The sequence below is a fragment of the Amaranthus tricolor genome, chromosome 4 (assembly GCF_026212465.1).
Source record: "Amaranthus tricolor cultivar Red isolate AtriRed21 chromosome 4, ASM2621246v1, whole genome shotgun sequence".
NCBI lineage: Eukaryota > Viridiplantae > Streptophyta > Magnoliopsida > Caryophyllales > Amaranthaceae > Amaranthus > Amaranthus tricolor.
Genome location: NC_080050.1, coordinates 10,560,469 through 10,579,245, shown reverse-complemented (window position 1 = coordinate 10,579,245; position 18,777 = coordinate 10,560,469). Strand labels below are relative to the sequence as shown.

At 30.4% G+C, this 18,777-nt stretch overlaps 1 protein-coding gene across 1 annotated transcript; it reads right to left on the bottom strand.

Annotated features, from left to right (window-relative positions):
* Positions 1-15,999: 15,999 nt before the first annotated feature.
* On the bottom strand, positions 16,000-18,489 carry LOC130810465 (putative pectinesterase 11). The gene is made up of 4 exons (XM_057676537.1): positions 18,065-18,489; positions 17,075-17,263; positions 16,445-16,680; positions 16,000-16,195 (listed from the first exon to the last, which is right to left on the bottom strand). Exons 1-4 carry the CDS (start codon positions 18,446-18,448, stop codon positions 16,042-16,044), a joined length of 963 nt encoding a protein of 320 aa, XP_057532520.1. The 5' UTR covers positions 18,449-18,489; the 3' UTR covers positions 16,000-16,041.
* Positions 18,490-18,777: the final 288 nt, after the last annotated feature.

Here is an 18,777-nt window from a genome sequence, read left to right as displayed (position 1 = left end):
CTTTGGGTTCTTAAGGGTAAATCCATAGTGGTTCCTTATGAACATTTGATTTGGTTTTGGAATTTGACTTTTGGGTTCTTAAGGGTAAATCTATAGTGGTTCCTTATGAACATTGGTTTTGTTGTTATTTGGAAATCGTTGGGTAAGTTCATAGTGGTTTCTTCGATTTGACAACACATCTATAGTAGATTGGTTTTAGATTTAGTTGTCGTTCTCATTATGCTGGATCTTCGGAAAACGAGAGAGATTGGCCATTCTTAGACAGGGTTATATCATTGTGGTTGACCCGAAGTTCGCCCTGACTTTATCTAGGCTTAGTGGGCCGCGAATTTGTTCACTGCGCCTGTTCCAAGTATGACTTGAAAATATTGTTAACTTGACTTTGTTAAATTGTTTTAGAAAAGTTATATTTGGTTTTAATTGATTTGGTTATCCTACTTTGGTATTAATTGAATTGATCAACATTATTTGACTCTATTGTTTTGGCTTGTATGGTTGGATCGTTGTTAATTGATTTGAATTTTTAATTAAGCCTCGCATTAGTCCTTTGTTTAAATTTGAACCTTGGTTTTAAGGACAATCTAGTTACTGGCCACTAAGTGGTAATTTGTTGTTTAGTTGTTGCAGGTGATGATTGAATTCACTCGGAGCGACTGGGGAATAAGACTAAGAGAGTGTAGGGTTATCTAGAACATTAAGTTGAAGTTTAGATGTTTTATTTTTTTTTATTTATGGGAGTGTTTTACTCCCTGGATTATTATGTAATGACTTTTGATTTAGTTTATTCGAAGTTATAAAATAGTGACCCAACTTAGTGTATTATTTCCGCCAATACATCCTATATTAAGACGGGTCATTACACATAAGCTAAATGTTCTACCCAAGACCCACTCTTATCCTAGTCAATGTTGGGTATCATCACATGCATTCAAAGACCAAATACAAGGGCCAAAGAATATGATTTTTTTTTTCTATAAATCAACCCCTCCATCATCTTAATTTCACTCATAAATTGTCACTTAATACACTCACAAACTCATTCAAACAACTTCCCTCAAATACCTCTATAAGTCCTACATGTTTTCTACTTCAATATCTCACTAAAACCATTTGAAAAACACCCATTTTAGAGCATAATAGCTGCTGTCCAAATTAATAAAATCATTATATACTCCTCAAGGTATTCATATAAACACATACTAGGCCATCTCTAATTACCTCCAACAAAAAAACTTTCATTTCCTTACTAAAACACTTACAAAAAGACTATTTATATGAAGTTTATGAACATAAAAAATTCGTAGAAACATTATTTATTTTATTATACTTCATCCATATCACTTTGGAGCATTCTTACAAGGTATTATATATTCAAGTTTACAAACTTTGTTTTTACAACTTATACTAGAACAAGTACATATAAAAATGATTTTTGTATGAAATCTTTCTCATAAATCAAGTATGTTATAAAGATATATTTTATGACTAAAAAGAGGAAAAATCATCACTTGTATAAATCTATAAAAGTTGAAAACTAAGAAAATGTATTTCCGCAAACTTACAAATTTCCTTACTTTAAGGATTTAAGTAAAATTATGGGAATTAATTAAGTATATTGCTCAACATAATAGTATACTCCAAATATGTTAAAATCATCACAAGAATTAGTTTAACAACTCCAACTAAGGAAAATTAAGTGCATGTTAGAAATCCAAAATTATTATTGATTTTTGGATGAATGCAATATGTTTAGTTGAAGAGTTGGAATTGAGACTTGAAGGGCAAGAACCCGAAATTGGAACCACTTCTAAGAGCACGTAGGAGCTTACGTAGGAGCATACGAAATAATTATATAGGCTTGAAGTCGAGGTACGTCACATGGGGTGATTTTTAAAGGATTTAAGAACAAGTTGGGAAAGTTTGTGTATAAAATTGTTTATAAAAATAAAATTCCCAAAGAGGAGTTCTTAAATCTGGAAAAATGATGTCAAAATGATAATTTTAAGTATGAAATAATTTATTACATATATTATTATTGTGGGCATCATGCATATTGATTTTATAAATTGTTGTATGTTTAAAGACATGTTTAACACTACTTTGTGAAAGTTATTGTGATGGAAATGACTTTATGAACTTTGAAAATATTTAAAATTCATTTTAAAAGAAATTTCCAGTAACTATATGTTAAGAAAATCTCTTGGATACTTTTTGTTGAAATTATTCATTAAATTGATATTTTAATGGATTTTAAGGTGTTAAATACTCTTATTATAAAACATGGTATTAGATAAACTCTTGATCATCAAAACTAATTAATGAAATCATATTATAATGTCTCCAACATGATTTGGCCAGAATAAATTTAGTTTGAAATTTTTCATCATTTTTGAGTAATCGTTAAATTGTTTATCGGTAAATCGTAAAATAGTAAAAATATAAAATAATTACCAAATAAAGACATATCGATTTGAAATTTTTATCACATACTCAAATGGACAGCAACTAAAATTGGTAAAAGTTTGTGAAGATTTTGTTGACGTTTAAGGACCTTAATAATTTTTACTCTGTTATTAATAATCGGTAAGTTAGAAAAAGGTAAAATATAAAATAAATACTAAATGATGTCTTTGGACATGAAAATTTTATGAGACACTTATATAAACAGTAGATACATGTTCACAAATTTATATTGATTTTCGTGACCATATATGGACTTAAATAAATTTTATTCGGTTTATCGGTAAAGTATCGATATTAATTATTGAAATACCCCACATGATTTTTATGGTTATTTAAAAATTTATACCCCTTAAAATAGCTTCTGGAATATCATAGAATTTTTATAATATTTTATTCAGACTCAAATAATTTTAAAACGTATTTTATTCTATTTATCGATAAAATGTCTATACAAAATAATAAAACATCATACATGACTTTTATAATTTTGATTGGCCTAGAGCTGTTCAAAAGTGACCCGACTCAAAAATCCGAACAGAAATTGAAAGTAAACTGACCCGAAAATGTGTTCCTTTTTTTGGTTTATCGAACCGACAGTACCCGAACTGAAATTGTACTCGAACCGGTTGACAACCGAAAATGGGAAAGCTGAACCCGAGCTGTAACCGATTTTTGTAACCGACACATAACCGTTAGCCGAGATTACCCGAACTTAATGATGACCGACCCGAGTCATATCCGACCCGAATCATGCTCGAAACCGAATTCTATCCAGCTAAAACCGACTTAACCCGAACGAATTTTAGATCAAACTGCTGTAAACCTGAACCAATTTTTAACATAGAAGTATGATAGACTCATATTCAATCATCTTATTTGCTAAGCTAATAAAGTGTTAGATATTTTAATAAATTAAATTTTATAAATACATGGTTTCCTATATTCAGAGTTAATATTAATGGTCAATGTTTATTTAACTACTTTTAATCGAATTAGATAAATAATGATAGAACTTTATAATTTTAGTTTCCGGTCAAACAAATAAAAGTAACAAAATAATAATGATTACTAATTAATTTACATTTTAACTATTTTGCTTTAAATAAAGGGAATCTTGTCATCAATTAAAAATTTACTAACAACTTAATTTGATATTGATTCGATCGATAGTAATTAGTAATACATAGCTGAATTTTTCTTTTTAAAAAAAAACTCGAACCCGATCTGTACCCAACAAAACCGAACCAATTAGTAATCGATGACAACCCGAGACCGATTGACACTCGACACGAACATCAACCGACACCGAACTGATGCTAACCCAATAGCTTGAATAACCGATCTCCAACCAAACTGTGACTAACCGACTCGACCCGAATGTGACCCGTTGTAACACACAACCGAAAAATAACCGATCCAAAATGCAACCGAACCGAATGACACCCGTCCGAAACCAATTCTATCACCCGAATGAATACCTCTAGATTGGCCTAATAAACATATTGTATGTCTTCTGAAACTTTGGTATAATTTTATTAAGCTAATTATTAATTATTTACTAATTTATCAAATTAATAGAAAATGTTTATTTATTCAAAGATGTAATATTGTTAATTAAATTTGGGTAAAAATAGACCTATACCAAAAATTTATAATTATATTAATAACCTATTGCCCCATAGTATTAAATAAGTTTAACTTAGATGGTTTATAAATTTTACGAATTTAAGACACCATTTAAATAACGGTAAATACCTAAATCATCAAAAATAATCATAAGATCGTTATAAATTCGCCTAACCAATTATAATCTGATGGGACAACCTTAAATTCATTTTAAATAAGGTATTATAATGACTTGATTAATTTGGGCCTTGTTTGAGAATTATTGTGTATTTTATAAATCAATTATCGATTTTATTACCTGCAAAACTATCACGTATTTAAGACAATAGTGTTTTATGAAACCTTATGTCATAATGATTTTATAGACTTATGAATTATATTTGTTTTGAATGAATTTCAAAACTCTTTTAAGTTATATTTACTTTAAGAAGGATTGAAACGAAACATTTCAGTGGTTTCCTTGAAAAATCGTATTGAACTTTAAATCACTTTTTATTACCACGCATTTCCATACATGCTAGTGATGCCCCAATATAATACAAAGGTTATGTTTGATGATATGATTATGCTAAGCATGTTTTACCCATGTGAAAAATATTATGATTTGATTTTCCTAAGTCGCAAATAAAATATGTTTTGCTATGTTGCAAATAAAAGATGTTTATCATATGGAAAAAGTTGATATTTTTGACTTCCAAATGCTATTGAAATTACAAGATATATATTATATACAAAAATGTTTTAGCCTAAATGGGGGGTATATATGCCACAACAAATGTTGTGTGCATGATTCAACGGCTCACCAATGCTGAGCGTGTATTGTTCACAATACCATTGTGTTACACTTGCTGGACATTTTGCGGACGGTAGACTGACTACCAAACGAGTCACAGTGTGACTCACAGAGTACTCATGCAAACTTTTGGTATGAGTTTGAAATTGATTTGGATCTATTGAGATCTTATGATTTATGATGAAAAATAAGAATTTGAAATGACTATAGAACCATTGAACTGGGTTTGAATGATAATATGATTTATCAGATGAAAAAGCATATTTCAAAATGTATTTACTCAAATCAAAAAGGTTTTAATAACTTGTTTGACGGACACTAGTGTGTTTATACTCAGCCTTTTTGCTGATACTATGCTTTGTATGTTTTTCCAATGGTTTTGTTTTTAGAGTAAACCCCTATGGCACCTCGACGGAGAATGGATATGCGAGCGGAAGTTGAACCCGAGTTGGAGTATGACTCCCCTTTTGTTTAGATCTCTTTATTGTAATTGAGAGACTATTAGTTTAGTTGTTTAGGTTTGGACTATTTTAAGGATGTAATTTGAACTTTGGACTTATCTCGATTTGGTTGGAATTTTCCTTTATTTTGGACAGTTAAGACTTCTGTTATATTGCATTGGTTTAACATTTAAGTAACCCCTTAATTGTGTTGGCAAAATTAAGCTTCCGCTTGATTAGTACTAAATTCCAGTTAGTTTTTGCCTTCATAATTCGAGGCGGTTACAATAAGGGTGAGCTTTAATATGGTTTTATTGTCATGCATTATTATAGAGTTTATTGCTATGCTAAATATTGGAGTGTTACATGTGAGTTTACGGCGAGTTAATGGTGATTAAGAGAGGAATTCTAAGAGTATTGAATAGTTTGCCTATAAATAGGATTCATCACCAATAAAATGATTCACCACAAACACACATATTGTTGAGAGGACTATTGAATTGTTAGAAACTTGAGAGTGTTCTTACTTTGCTTTAGTATTTGTGATCTTGAGAGATTGTTCTTAAGATAAGGGAAGGTTTATTACATTGTAATTGTTGAATTTTAATCTAATAAAACTACATTTGAGGGGGAGGTATCCAAAATACCTCATAAACAATTATGTTCATCTTTTGCTTTAATTTTCATTTTGTTTTTCGTTGTTGAACCTCGTTAAAGCTTTCATTTCAATTGGTATCAGAGTGGGAGTGCTTCTTGGGCTATTTGGTGTGAGAAAGTGAGGTTAAAAGAACAAGAAAAACACAATGAGTGATGGGGGGAAATTCTATATTCAATTATTTGATGGGAAAATCAACTTTGCTATATGGAAAAGCTCCGTGGAGGATTATTTGGTGCAACAAGGCATCGATGATGCGCTATCGAAGGAAAGGCCCAATAACATTGAAGAGCCCAAATGGACACAAATAAGAAAGAAGGAGGTATGCATAATCCAGCTTGCCATTGCACCCGAAATCAAGTATCACTACTTGAAGGAGACCGATCCCAGTGAGTTGTTGAAAAAACTACAAACGGTGTATGCTTCTAAGTCCCTAAAAAACAAACTTTACTTGAGGTGGGAGTTGTATCAACTCATGAAGAATGAGGATACAACAATGCAAGACCACATTAACACATTTAACAAGTTGGTGTGCCAATTGTTAAATTTGATGAGAAATTGACAGATAAGGAACAAGCTTTACTCCTTTTGGCTTCACTTTCCAAGGACTATGGAAACATAGTCCAAAAGTTGGTCATATGTAGGGACTCTATTACTATTGATTAAGCATTGACGGCGTTGAGAAAGAATGATAGGTTCATAGTGAGAAGAAAGGGGGAAGAAAAGAAGAGTGTTGGGGATGGCTATTTAATGAGGAATCTAATAGGGGAGAACCAAGGAAAAGTGCTACTTTAACTAAGAAAGTAGATTAGTAGACAATTAATATTTTAAAAAATGTTTATATTGTAGTATCATCTCCAATGGCCTAGTTAAGTTGATAAAAATGCACAGATTGACAACACTATACTTTCTCTGATACTGCTTTTTTTCACTGCTAATTCCACATGTTACATTGCAAAGAAAAAGTTTCAGATTATCTTGAGTTAATTTTTATACAGCAATCGAAAGCCACTACTATCTCAAAGTTTATGTATAATAGTACTATTTTCTTAAAAAATAAAACGGGTCTCTTACGTGGATCCGCCATATATTGTACCAAGACCCGGATCCAGATCCTAGTCGGGTCCAAGATCCATTGCCATCTCTAATCGGGATATAGCAATTAGCCAAAGCTGTAAGCTTACTCTTTTTTGTTGCGAAGGCAAACGAGTAATGACGCATGCATTTTAGCCACAAACAAGTTAGTCGATACGTATTATTCATCCGTCCAATTTAATTTACAATTTTTTATAGGCTTATAAATATTAGTTTTAGTTGATGAATAGGACATAACAATTGGAGTAAAAGATGACTTCCTCCGATTTTTAATAGTTGCTATACTTTCCCAAAATGGAATTATCTTATTAGTTGCTACACTATCCATGTCTGGTAAAAAATAAACTATTAAAAGTACTATTTTACCCTTACTATTATTTTTATTACCCTACATTTTTAAACATTAAAATAAAATTATTTCCAACTCATTTCATTAATTCATGAAGTACTAAAATTAAATATTAGAAGAAAAATTATTTCCCAACTATTTCATTCATCCTAAACCTTTGAATAAAACCATTTCCTCTCATTTTCTCTCTTCCAAGCATGAACTCTTTACCTTAAAACCTTGAAGTTGTTGAGGGTTTTCAATTAAAATTTCTCCATCTTTTCAATTATGGTGTTCGATCAATCATTGGGTGTAAAAATAGCTGCTGCTTTTCAACTTGTATGGGGGTTTTGCTATGGGTATATGTAGGAATTTGAATTTTTTGGGTTTCGAGAGTATATTTCGATATTTTAGGGTTTCGAGTGTGCATCAGTTTCAACTTTTTTTTTTAGGTTTTCGATTGTGCATCAGTTTTCAATTTTTTTTTGAATTTTTTTTGGGTTTTGAATTTTCAACAATTGTGTAGGGTTTTGGGGTTTCACTTTGTAGCTATGAAGGGTAGGAAAAGAAAGATTTCTACAGTTGACATGCTACAACGAGAAGAACAAATGAAAAAAAGGATGGTTGAAGATTTAGAATTAAAAGGGGCTAATTCTTGAAAAAAAAATTGTGTTGCCTAATGAATTTCTCAATATTTTTGGAGTCGTTAGCAAGGAGTATCCACTCTTGCTCTGCAAACATGAGAGTATCACTTACTCCAATTCCTTTATTTTTCATAATAATGTCATGGTTTGTTGTTGATTAATTGTTACTGTTGATTTACTGTCATACTTAATTCATGTAATATTGGACTCTTTGCTGGGTTGTTGTTTAAATTGTTGTTGGCTACGATGAAATTTTATTGTTTGCCAATGCCAATGTGTTATCTCTATGAAGTCACATACTGAGAGATAAAAGGGATTTAAAATGATGAAAGTTTTTAATGATCAAATGACAAGTTCTAAAATGGCCAATAGAGTTTGTGTGCCTTAATGTGTGTGTGTTGATTTACTAGCCTTGTGTTTGCTTGAGTTCATTCTATGTTCTTGGCTCATGTGTGATTTAAGAGGTTCTTGCTTGTGTTGCTATAATCATTTTGCAAAAAGAAGCTTTCAAAAGAACTAACCTTAGTTTTCGTTTCCCTTTCTACTTCATAAAGTTTCATACTTTTTTCTACAGATTGTTTAACCCAAAATTTACAAATTTTTCCACAACATATCTCTATCCCAAAATTCACAAACTTTTCCCCTACATATCCTTAACCCAAAGTTTACAAGCTTTTCCCCTGCATATAATGTTTATCCCAAAAGTTCTACCTTGCAATATCACTTGGATCCTATTCTCTTTGCACAAATTAAACATTACTTCATTTAAATATTAGTTAGATGCATCCAAAAGTCCTTGATCAACTGTGATGATATGGTAATTGACCAATCTTATCAAGCTTTACTTTGCCTTTATGTGGATTTTTGTAACTATTTTCACCCTTCATTTTCAAAATCTCAATCATAACATATTGCAATTGCAACCAATTAAAATGTAATTTTTTTTGGGCTATACTCATCAAAAGATTCTTGGACAGATTTTAATAATGCATCTAGATCATCTGGAAACTTTTTTTTTTTTTTTGAAGTGATTGTATTCCATTGAAGAACCCTAAATCAAGCTCATTTAAGTCAGGACTTCGGGCAGGTTGACATATTAGGTGCATATTGAACCCATCTATGTTAGCCGCCTGGATGAACTTTGCATCATTTGGGCTGATGTGAGGCCTTGCATTGTCTTGCTCAATCTATATGCACTTCATACCCTCTACTGGCCACTTTTCCTTCATCGCTGGAATGATTTGTGTTAAGATAGCTTGCCTTATTATATCCCTTGTCACTAAATGCCTAGGTCTAATCTCCATTGTCCCACTTTCTCTATTGACAAAAGTCCCTTTGGAAATGTGCTCTTCAGTGAAAGGCCCTATACCAATCTTCCCATCAAATATGCATTCCTTGTTTGAATTAAATTGTGGCCTAGCTACTGCTGCAATGAACATTACCTTGGGTATGTAATTTTTTCTTTGGGTGTGTCTAATTGGCTCTTCTTCTTCTGTTAACAAGTATTACCTTTGCACTAACCTGCTCAACCAAAACCATATCTCATCTATATGAACCACATTACATAAACGTTGAAACCTTGGAGGTTGATGAAATGTCCCTAGAAGTGACTCTGAAAATATCATGCCCAAAATCCATTCCATTCTTTATATTTTATACTTTTCAGCTAACGAGGGTTTCATACCTTTGCAAATCGTCTGATGGTTGTTCTGTGTTTTCGAGGGATTGTTTTTAATCGTTCTTCATCCCACACTCTTTCTTTCCTCCCATAACTTCCTTTTTTCTTGTGTTTCACATCAATTAGAGAGCCATTAAGTGCTTTCCATTTAACCAACTTATTCCAAAACTTGTTGATTGTTGTTTTGTGTTTTCTAAAGTCAGATGCGACTTTGGAAAAGGTACACCTGGGCAGTTCAAAATGCTCATTGGAAGAGTGCAATAATACCTGAGCCAATTTTTTCCTTGTCTGGTTATCATTTTCAGTTTTTTTGCAGTGATTACTTGTGTTGTGAGTGTTCATATGCATATAGTCTTCTTCATAAAATTGTACAAAAGCATCTACAAAAGTTGTGTTTGACTCATCCTTAAAAACTTCATCTTCTTCATCATTTGATGAGAAGGCGTAGACTTCTTCATCATCTGATCTGATTCAATCATATTTTCCAGGTATATATCAACTCATCAACACCCAAGTGAAAATAGTCATCTTCCATGTCAATTCAAGCCATGAGAATTCAAGAATCAAGCAACAACCATCACTGACAAGAGCTTAAAAGCAATGCAAAACATCAACAACCAAGAAAGAACAACTCAAAAAATAGAGGGAAAATCATCAACAATTTATAGCAAGGGAGGGAACAACAACTAAAAAATGTGCAAGTGTGTGCAGTGTTTCAACTAGGAGTTAGAATGAAGGGTTGTGTGTAAGTGTTATGATTATGTGAACTGTTGTATGCTTCTTCTCCTTTTTTTTCTTTGTTAAATGGTGCTGTTGATACCAGGAATTACCGCCAATATGTTGAAACTTTTGGGGAGGTAAGTAACTGTTGCCCAAAGTTGTGGTTCCATATACTTTTTGCATTAGAAATTTTTTAGTCCCTCTTATTTCTGCCTAAATTAATATTGGGACCACTTTTAATATATGTTTTTTTATTACTTCAAATCAGGGGCAATATGGGCAAGATACCTTGTCCTTGGTTTTTGTTGCTACAGTAAATGTAGCAACCTTTGAAAACCGAAAACAGACGGATTTAACCATCAAATGTAGGTTACCAATCATTAGTGATAGTTGAATCAATCAACACTAGCAAAATAAACTAACAAAACCACAAATCCAGGACAGTCAAGAACGCCGACTTGGTGTACCCCCAAAAAGTCGAATCAGGTTTTTGTTTAGTTTCAAGTTGAGACAGAGTGGAAGTAGGCGACGACTCGGCTTTCCCTTGAAGCCTAGTCGACTTTTCCTTCTGTTTTGTTATTTTGCGTTTTTACTTTTCGGCATTATTTGGACTTTCCTGTTATAACATATTGTCCCACTACTATATTTACTATGTGGTGTATATAATTTAGATCTTTATATACTCTAAATAGCCAACACTTTACACATGCTAATCGATGACCATTATCCTAAGATATAAACATACTATAAAAAATGCCTAAGATATGCAATATACAATATTCTAGGATCAAATTACGCAATGTTATTTTATTCCAATATTAATCGAATTATACCTTTAAGCTGAACCTCAATTTTTTTCATAGAATTATTTGTTGATAGAATTTTCAAATTAGTCCTCCGTAAAGGTTGAGTGAAATTTAGTGTTGTTGTTTTTCTAGTAAATAAAAAATTAAAGGTGAAATTAATGTGAAAAGTAGATGTGAATTGTTTGTGATCCACTTCAAAGCATATTTATTTTATAAGCCAAGCCGTATTATTCAATTGATGTATTATTTATCGACTATGCGCGACATCCGCGACATCTGCTCTAAATGTATCGGGATTGGGGATGGCAATGGGTCGGATCTGGATCGGGTCTAAGTGAACCCGGATCCAGATCCGTTTTTTAAAGGAGGGTTCAGATTCAAATCCAGATCCACGTGTCTAATTTTTCAATACCCAGATCCGATTTCGTGGATCTCACGGATCCAGTATCGAATCTGGGTCCAAAACAGGTCCAATCTTATTTTTACGTATTTCATTGAATTTTGCTTCATATTGCGTTATCGATTGATCTTTTACTATAATTAATGATAATAATATATAAAATTATTGATTAAAATCAAAAATATGTTTAATAAATATAGAAACTAAAAATATTTTTAAAATTTCGTTTATAAATGAAAGTGTCTTCAAAACATGTAACATTCAAAACCAATGCTACTTTAATTAAGAAAGTAAATTAGTAGACAATTAATATTTCTAAAAAATTATTTATATTGTAGTATCATCTCCAATGGCCTAAGTTGATCAAAATGCACAGAATGACAACACTATGCTTTCTCTGATACTGTTTTTTTTCACTGCTAATTCCACATGTTACATTGCGAAGAGAAAGTTTCAGATTATCTTGAGTTAATTTTGATATATCTACTGAAAGCCACTGCAATGTTGAGAGTATGCTTCATAGGGTCATAACTTATGCCAGACTCTAAATCATTTACCAACCATTGTGAAAAAATATCATTTTTGTAGTATCTCAAACATTTATATATAATAGTTATTTTTAAAAAAAAAATAAAACGGGTCTCTTAGATCCACGGATCCAGATCCAGATATTGTACTAAGATCCGGATCCGACGGGCCCAAATATATTGGACCCAAATCCGTCAAAACGGATCTGAATCGGGTCCAAGATCCATTGCCATCTCTAATCGGGATATAGCAATTAGCCAAAGCTGTAACCTTACTCTTTTTTGTTGCAAAGGCAAACGAGTAATGACACATGCATTTTAGCCACAAACAAGTTAGTCGATACGTATTATTCATTCGTCCTATTTAATTTACAATTTTTTATAGGCTTATAAATATTATTTTTAGTTGATGAATAGGACATATCACAATTGGAGTAAAAAATGACTTCTTCCGATTTTTAATAGTTGCTACACTTTCCCAAATGGAATTATCTTATTAGTTGCTACACTATCTATTTTTGGTGAAAAAAACTATTAAAAGTACTATTTTACCCTTATTATTACTTTTATTACCCTACTTATTTAAACATTAAAATAAAAATTATTTTCAACCCATTTCATCAATTCATGAAGTAATAAAATTAAACATTAAAAGAAAAATTATTCCCCAACTACTTCATTCATCCGAAACTACTCCATTCCCCAGCTAAAATTAATTAAGCATTAAAGGAAAGATGGTAAGGTCGTCCCAGTTCATCCCCAACCAAACCCATTTCCTCTCATTTTCTCTTTTCCGGGCATGAACTCTTCACCTTAAAACCTTGAATTTGTTGAGGGTTTTCAATGAAAATTTCTCCATCTTTTCAATTATGGTGTTCGATCAATCAATTATGGGGTTTTACTGTGGGAATATGTAGGGATTCGTATTTTTTGGTTTGGAGAGTATATTTCGATATCTTTTAGGGTTTCGATTGTGCATCAGTTTCGAGTTTTTTAGGTTTTCGATTGTGCATCAGTTTTCAATTTTTAGGGTTTTGAATTTTTTTTGGGTTTCGAATTTTAAGTAATTGAGTGGGTTTCACTTTGTAGCTATGAAGGGTAGGAAAAGAAAGACTTCTACAGTTGACATGCTACAAAGAGAAGAACAAGTGAAAAAAAGGATGGTTGAAGATTTAGAATCAAAAGGGGCTAATTCTTGAAAAAGATTTGTGTTGCATCATGAATTTCTCAATATTTTTGTAGTCTTTAGCAAGGAGTATCCACACTTGTTCTGCAAACATGAGAGTATCACTTACTCCGATTCCTTTATTTTTCATTATAATGTCATGGTTTGGAAAAAATTTGTGTTGCCTAAAGTTTTTCAACTTATATCTACATTTGGTCAACTAAAGAAATGAAAAAAAAGATTTTTTTCACCGACTAAATTTTCGATCGACTTTTAGTCAGAAAATGGTCGGAAAAATTACCGACTAAAATTCAGTCGGAAGTTAGTCGGAAAATAATTAATGGTAAATTTCTTTTTTTTTTCTAATTCAAAATTCCGACCAAAAACTAATTCATTAGAAATTTACTAGGAAATTTTGACTAACGCCTGTTAGTCGGAAAAACAGTCAAAAATTTTCGGCTGTTTGGAGTTAATTGGTGGGTTTTGGCCGGTAAGTTGTTTGTTTTTTAGTGTTAATTGAATAACTCTATTGATTAAGTTTAGATCAAATGAGACTTCAAGTGTTATACATTCTAGTTTTATTCACTTTACTACTAATAATTCGAAATTTAAAGTAGTTCTATCAAGTTGGAATTAAATAACAACAATTTTCATTGGATGTAAATATTCCCAGACTCAAACTCTAATCTTCAAACTCATATAAAATACTTTCTAATTTTACAGTTAATTCTCGTATTTATATATTATTATAAAAAAATAAATATTTATAGAAATATATATGAAATGTGGCATCATATTATAATTTGTTGCAAAAAAGTTTTGGGTCAAGGAAAATCTTTAACTCGAGTCTTATAAATTAAAGATTCATGTTAGATTCTGACAACTTTATCCCAATAAGTCGTATCTTATGTCTCAACTTAAGACTCAAATTATCGGTAGTGATAAACACATTCTGTTCAAATTATTACAATTGTCTTATTTATTTATTGTATTCTATTCAATTTATTTTTTAATCTTAAATTTTTCAAATCAAATATGATTAATTTTAATAAAATTTACATTGAGACAAATTAAATAAGATATCACTATGTTATACTTTCTGTTTCATATTAGTTGCAACATTATAAAATATGACACTATTCATTCACTACTTTTAATTTGTGATTAATTATTAATTTATAAGTTAAAACATAGTCAAGTGAGATCTTGTTTGATTCGTCTTATCGCAAAGATTATTAATATCAATTTTTTATAATTTTATATGATACATAATTAGAGATATTAAGAATTAAATTAGTACATTGGATTGCGTGATAAAACAAATGTTACAAATATTTTGAAGTAGAGAAAGTATTTTAATTTCTAAATTAAGAAAAATACAAATTTAAAGTGATATATAAATAGCGTCAATTAAATTAAATTGACATTCTTTCTAAAAAAAAAACTACATTTTATCGGAGGGAAGTAACATGCATGCTGATCTTGAAAAATATAATTATTGTTTCGTAAAAAGGGATGAAACCCGTTAAATCCAATTGAATAAATGTTGTTGCTTTTTCTTTAAAATAGTTTGTTTCTTGTTTTCTTGAGAGTTTGTTAGGATGATATAACAAACTCCTTCTATTGCTTATTTGAATAACAAAATAAAAAAAATTAATAAATTTCATTTTAAAGTTAATTTTTAATTTTGATTTTATTTATGAAATATAAAGTCAGTATAAAAATAGCTGCATCTATCTACACATATTTATCCACGCTTAATTAAGTATGGGCACGATATTTGATTTAGCCATGCTTTCTAAGCGTGGGAAAATAACCTTACTTATAAGCTTGAGGAGAAACAAATTTATAGACATAAACTTAAAAATAAGTAAAACTTACCCAAGCTTTTAAGTGCGGATATAAACCTAATTAACCACACAGGGTATTTGCCTAAAGTATTCAAATTAATTTATTTAACAAATTAAAAACCCAATATATTCGTAACTGAACTTTATTCATGCAGTCGTGGCATACTCTTTAGAACTTACTTTTCCATTAGTAGTCTGCCCATTCTCACTATCGTTATTATTCTCCTTCTTATTCTCTTGGTTTGCTTTCTTGGTTTGCTTCCTCGTCTTCATAATAGATCTTTCTAAGTTATAATATTGACCCTTTAACTTTTATATATATATATATATATATATATATATATATATATATATATATATATATATGTTAATATTAATATTGTGTATAAACTGAATACTAATAGTATAAAGGATGTTTTGATAGTATTAGTGTGATTTTTTTTGTAGCTTGTAATTTTGAGTTGTATTATGAACTTAGTTTTCATTCAATATGATTTTACCTGTTAATGACTTGAACATCAGAACAATTGCTGACGTGACTGTTACATATGTTGCCACATTTACAGCCACGTCAGAAAATGGTGTCACATGTACAATCAACATAAAAACTCCTCCAATTGAATAATTTACAAAGAAGAGTTACTATTGTGAGAGATTGTCTCTCGATAAAACGAGATCAACTTAAGATATAATATTCTCATTATATGTATAAAATGAACTATTTAATCTATGAATAAAATGATAACACTATCTTATACAATAATTTTTGTACAAAGAAAGAATGAATACAAATTTGAATCATCGCCCTATACTATAAATCTATGAGACATAAATTTACATAGAATACCATATCAAGGCTTGATGGGTGGCCCTGATTTGAGACTAAGCATTGTCTTGGACATAAGGGTAGCAACTTGTTGATTTGAGAGGTTCTGTGACCACGCAACTCTGTTTGATCGATTGGCTCCAGGACCATAGCATTTGTACTCACCATAGTACACCGAACTGCCCACATATATATAAATCATATCATCATTAGTTATTAATTAAGTATGCTTTGATGAAAATAACTATGGCTAAATTGTCAAAAAATAAACCTATTTTTGTTCCGTCTGCTGAAAATTATTAATTATTTTTAAATAAATTCATCTACTCGATATAATTTATGAAAATAAATAATAAGTAAGTTTATTTTCAGCGGATCAAACAAAGGTATATTAAAACAAATTAAAGAAGAGTGAATTAATTATATACCTATGCGTGAAGGGTTTTCCCCAATCATCCCAACCTTTAGGATTGAGTGTATTAGACATGTAAGTGGAAATAAAAACAACACGAGAATAAGGACCCCATGGCCTTCCCAAAGTGAATGTTTTAATTCCAGTTACTTTACAACCCACAAAATAAAATCCTGTGTCTTCGTCTAAACTCGTCCTCTTTTGTGCCGTTACTGCTCCATTATACTCTGAGATTGAATGTATGCGACAATTCTGCAACAATTTACAATTAATTAATTATTCTCATTCCTGCTTAATTAATTAATAATTATAAACTTAATCAACTAATCAAATCATCAGGTTGGCTACTAATATCTTATCTGTTCTGAAATACTTGTTACATTAGTTTTATAGATTTTATTTATCTTTCAAGCTTATTTTATATATTACGACTAATGTGTAAGAATATATATATATATATATATAGTTAAATGGAATCTTGTTTGAATCGTTTGATCGTATACTTTCATTATTTTAACTTTTTATAATTTTTAAGAATACATAATTTATGATACTAAATAAATAAAATTGTGGATTAAATTGCGTAAAAAAAGAAATATAATAAGCATATACTCCATAATAGTATATGTAATGTTTGATTTCATACTTGGAAAAGTGAGGCTGCATTGCCACAAATGAAATCAGTGCCCCCTTCAATGTAGCAATAACGATAAACATGACTCCCACTTTCATCCAAAAGCGTATCTTGATATGAAATTATTCTACATGCGTAAAATTCTGCCTCGTCACTTGAAACTCTTACGGCTACTGCCTTTGCTCCTTGTCCATATGTATTCTACAACATTACATTCATAATCGTGGATTAGCAAATGCAAAACAGATTATTGGTTATTGCTTAGAGTTCTAAATTTTGAGGGACAACAAATATATATATATATATATATATATATATATATATATATATATATATATATATATATATATATATATATATATATTCATATATAAGGTAGATATTTTTTGCTAAATAATATAAATTATTAGGACTATTTTATAACGGTTTTTCTAATCTAAGCGTCTAGTGCATATATTTAAGTTACAAAATATATATGTCAATTTATTAAAATGGAAATGATATATTTTAGATAATAATATCAACAATGCAAACAAAAGAAGTGTTATATTATTTCAACGAATTTACCTATTTTGTTAGAAAAATTGATAAAAATTGTTAAAAATATCAACAATGCAAAATAAAAGTGTTATATAATTTATTATGCTTTAAGTTTTCTAGGGGAAAAAATGAACGACACGATCCTAAGTGCGTTAAATACAAATTCATACTTTCAACTTTATATTTTTTTATTGGATTATGTTAAGCTTAGCTGAATTTATTGTCAATGACTGTAAAAAAGGAAAAATATGAGGTGCATACCATCTTTAATTTGTCGATGTGTGATAAATCATCACAACGGATTATAGGTCAAGGGAAGAGATAGGTGCATGAGATTCGATTTCAAGACTTTACTAGAAAAGATGATATTTACTCTAACTAAGACAAAATCTAATTTTCTAGTTCAGTACGTACACAAAAAACACAAAAGTTTGATGCAAAAAATATGGATAAAAATAAAACCTGAACAGTGAGGTATCTGGCAATAAAATGAGAGGCAAAGACAGAGAGAGTTGGAGAGGTGAAAATATCACCACTATCATTCCATGTAATTGTAGTATTCAAGGCATTTCTTCCACTAAGTATTATGTAGGGTTTATCTTCTGGTATCGTTACTTTTTCCTTGTATATTCCTGGCTTCACTAAAATCAGCGTAGAATCTACGTTATTAGAAGGAACTGCATCTATTGCATCTTGTATCTTTGTGTAATGACCTTCTCCTGATTGATCCACAATTATTAATCTTTTCCACGTTAATTTATCCGATAATAATCGAGCATTAGTGCTACTAATAATGCAGCAACAAACAATAATGACTAAGAAAATAATAATCTTGTGAATTACCATTTTCTAGCTAGTAATATTATTGGATGATTAATTCTTTTTAATTTGTGTTTGAATATATAAATTATGTATATTAGATGTAATAATTTGGAAGTGAATAGTGATGATATGTAGTAAGATTATGAAATTGATGAATGTATATATATATAGGAGAAGGAATGTTGGAAACATGATGGATGGATGATGTGATTAAGTATTGATGATTAGAGCTGATTTCTTGCTAATTAAGTTTAAAACATTTCATAAAGGGTTGACCACCATTATTACGTTACTAATGCATGGTCACGTTTTAATTAAGTTTCCGGCGCAGCAACTTTCAATTTTGGAAACAT

What these genes read in the sequence shown, in the direction of transcription:
- LOC130810465 (XM_057676537.1), bottom strand. Translation starts at nt 18,448, where the DNA reads ATGGTAATTCACAAGATTATTATTTTCTTAGTCATTATTGTTTGTTGC. An exon ending in CCAGATACCTCACTGTTCAG is followed by an intron (nt 17,264 to 18,064) that starts GTTTTATTTTTA and finishes GTAATGTTGTAG; the next exon opens with AATACATATGGACAAGGAGC. An exon ending in GGAAAACCCTTCACGCATAG is followed by an intron (nt 16,196 to 16,444) that starts GTATATAATTAA and finishes ATATGTGGGCAG; the next exon opens with TTCGGTGTACTATGGTGAGT.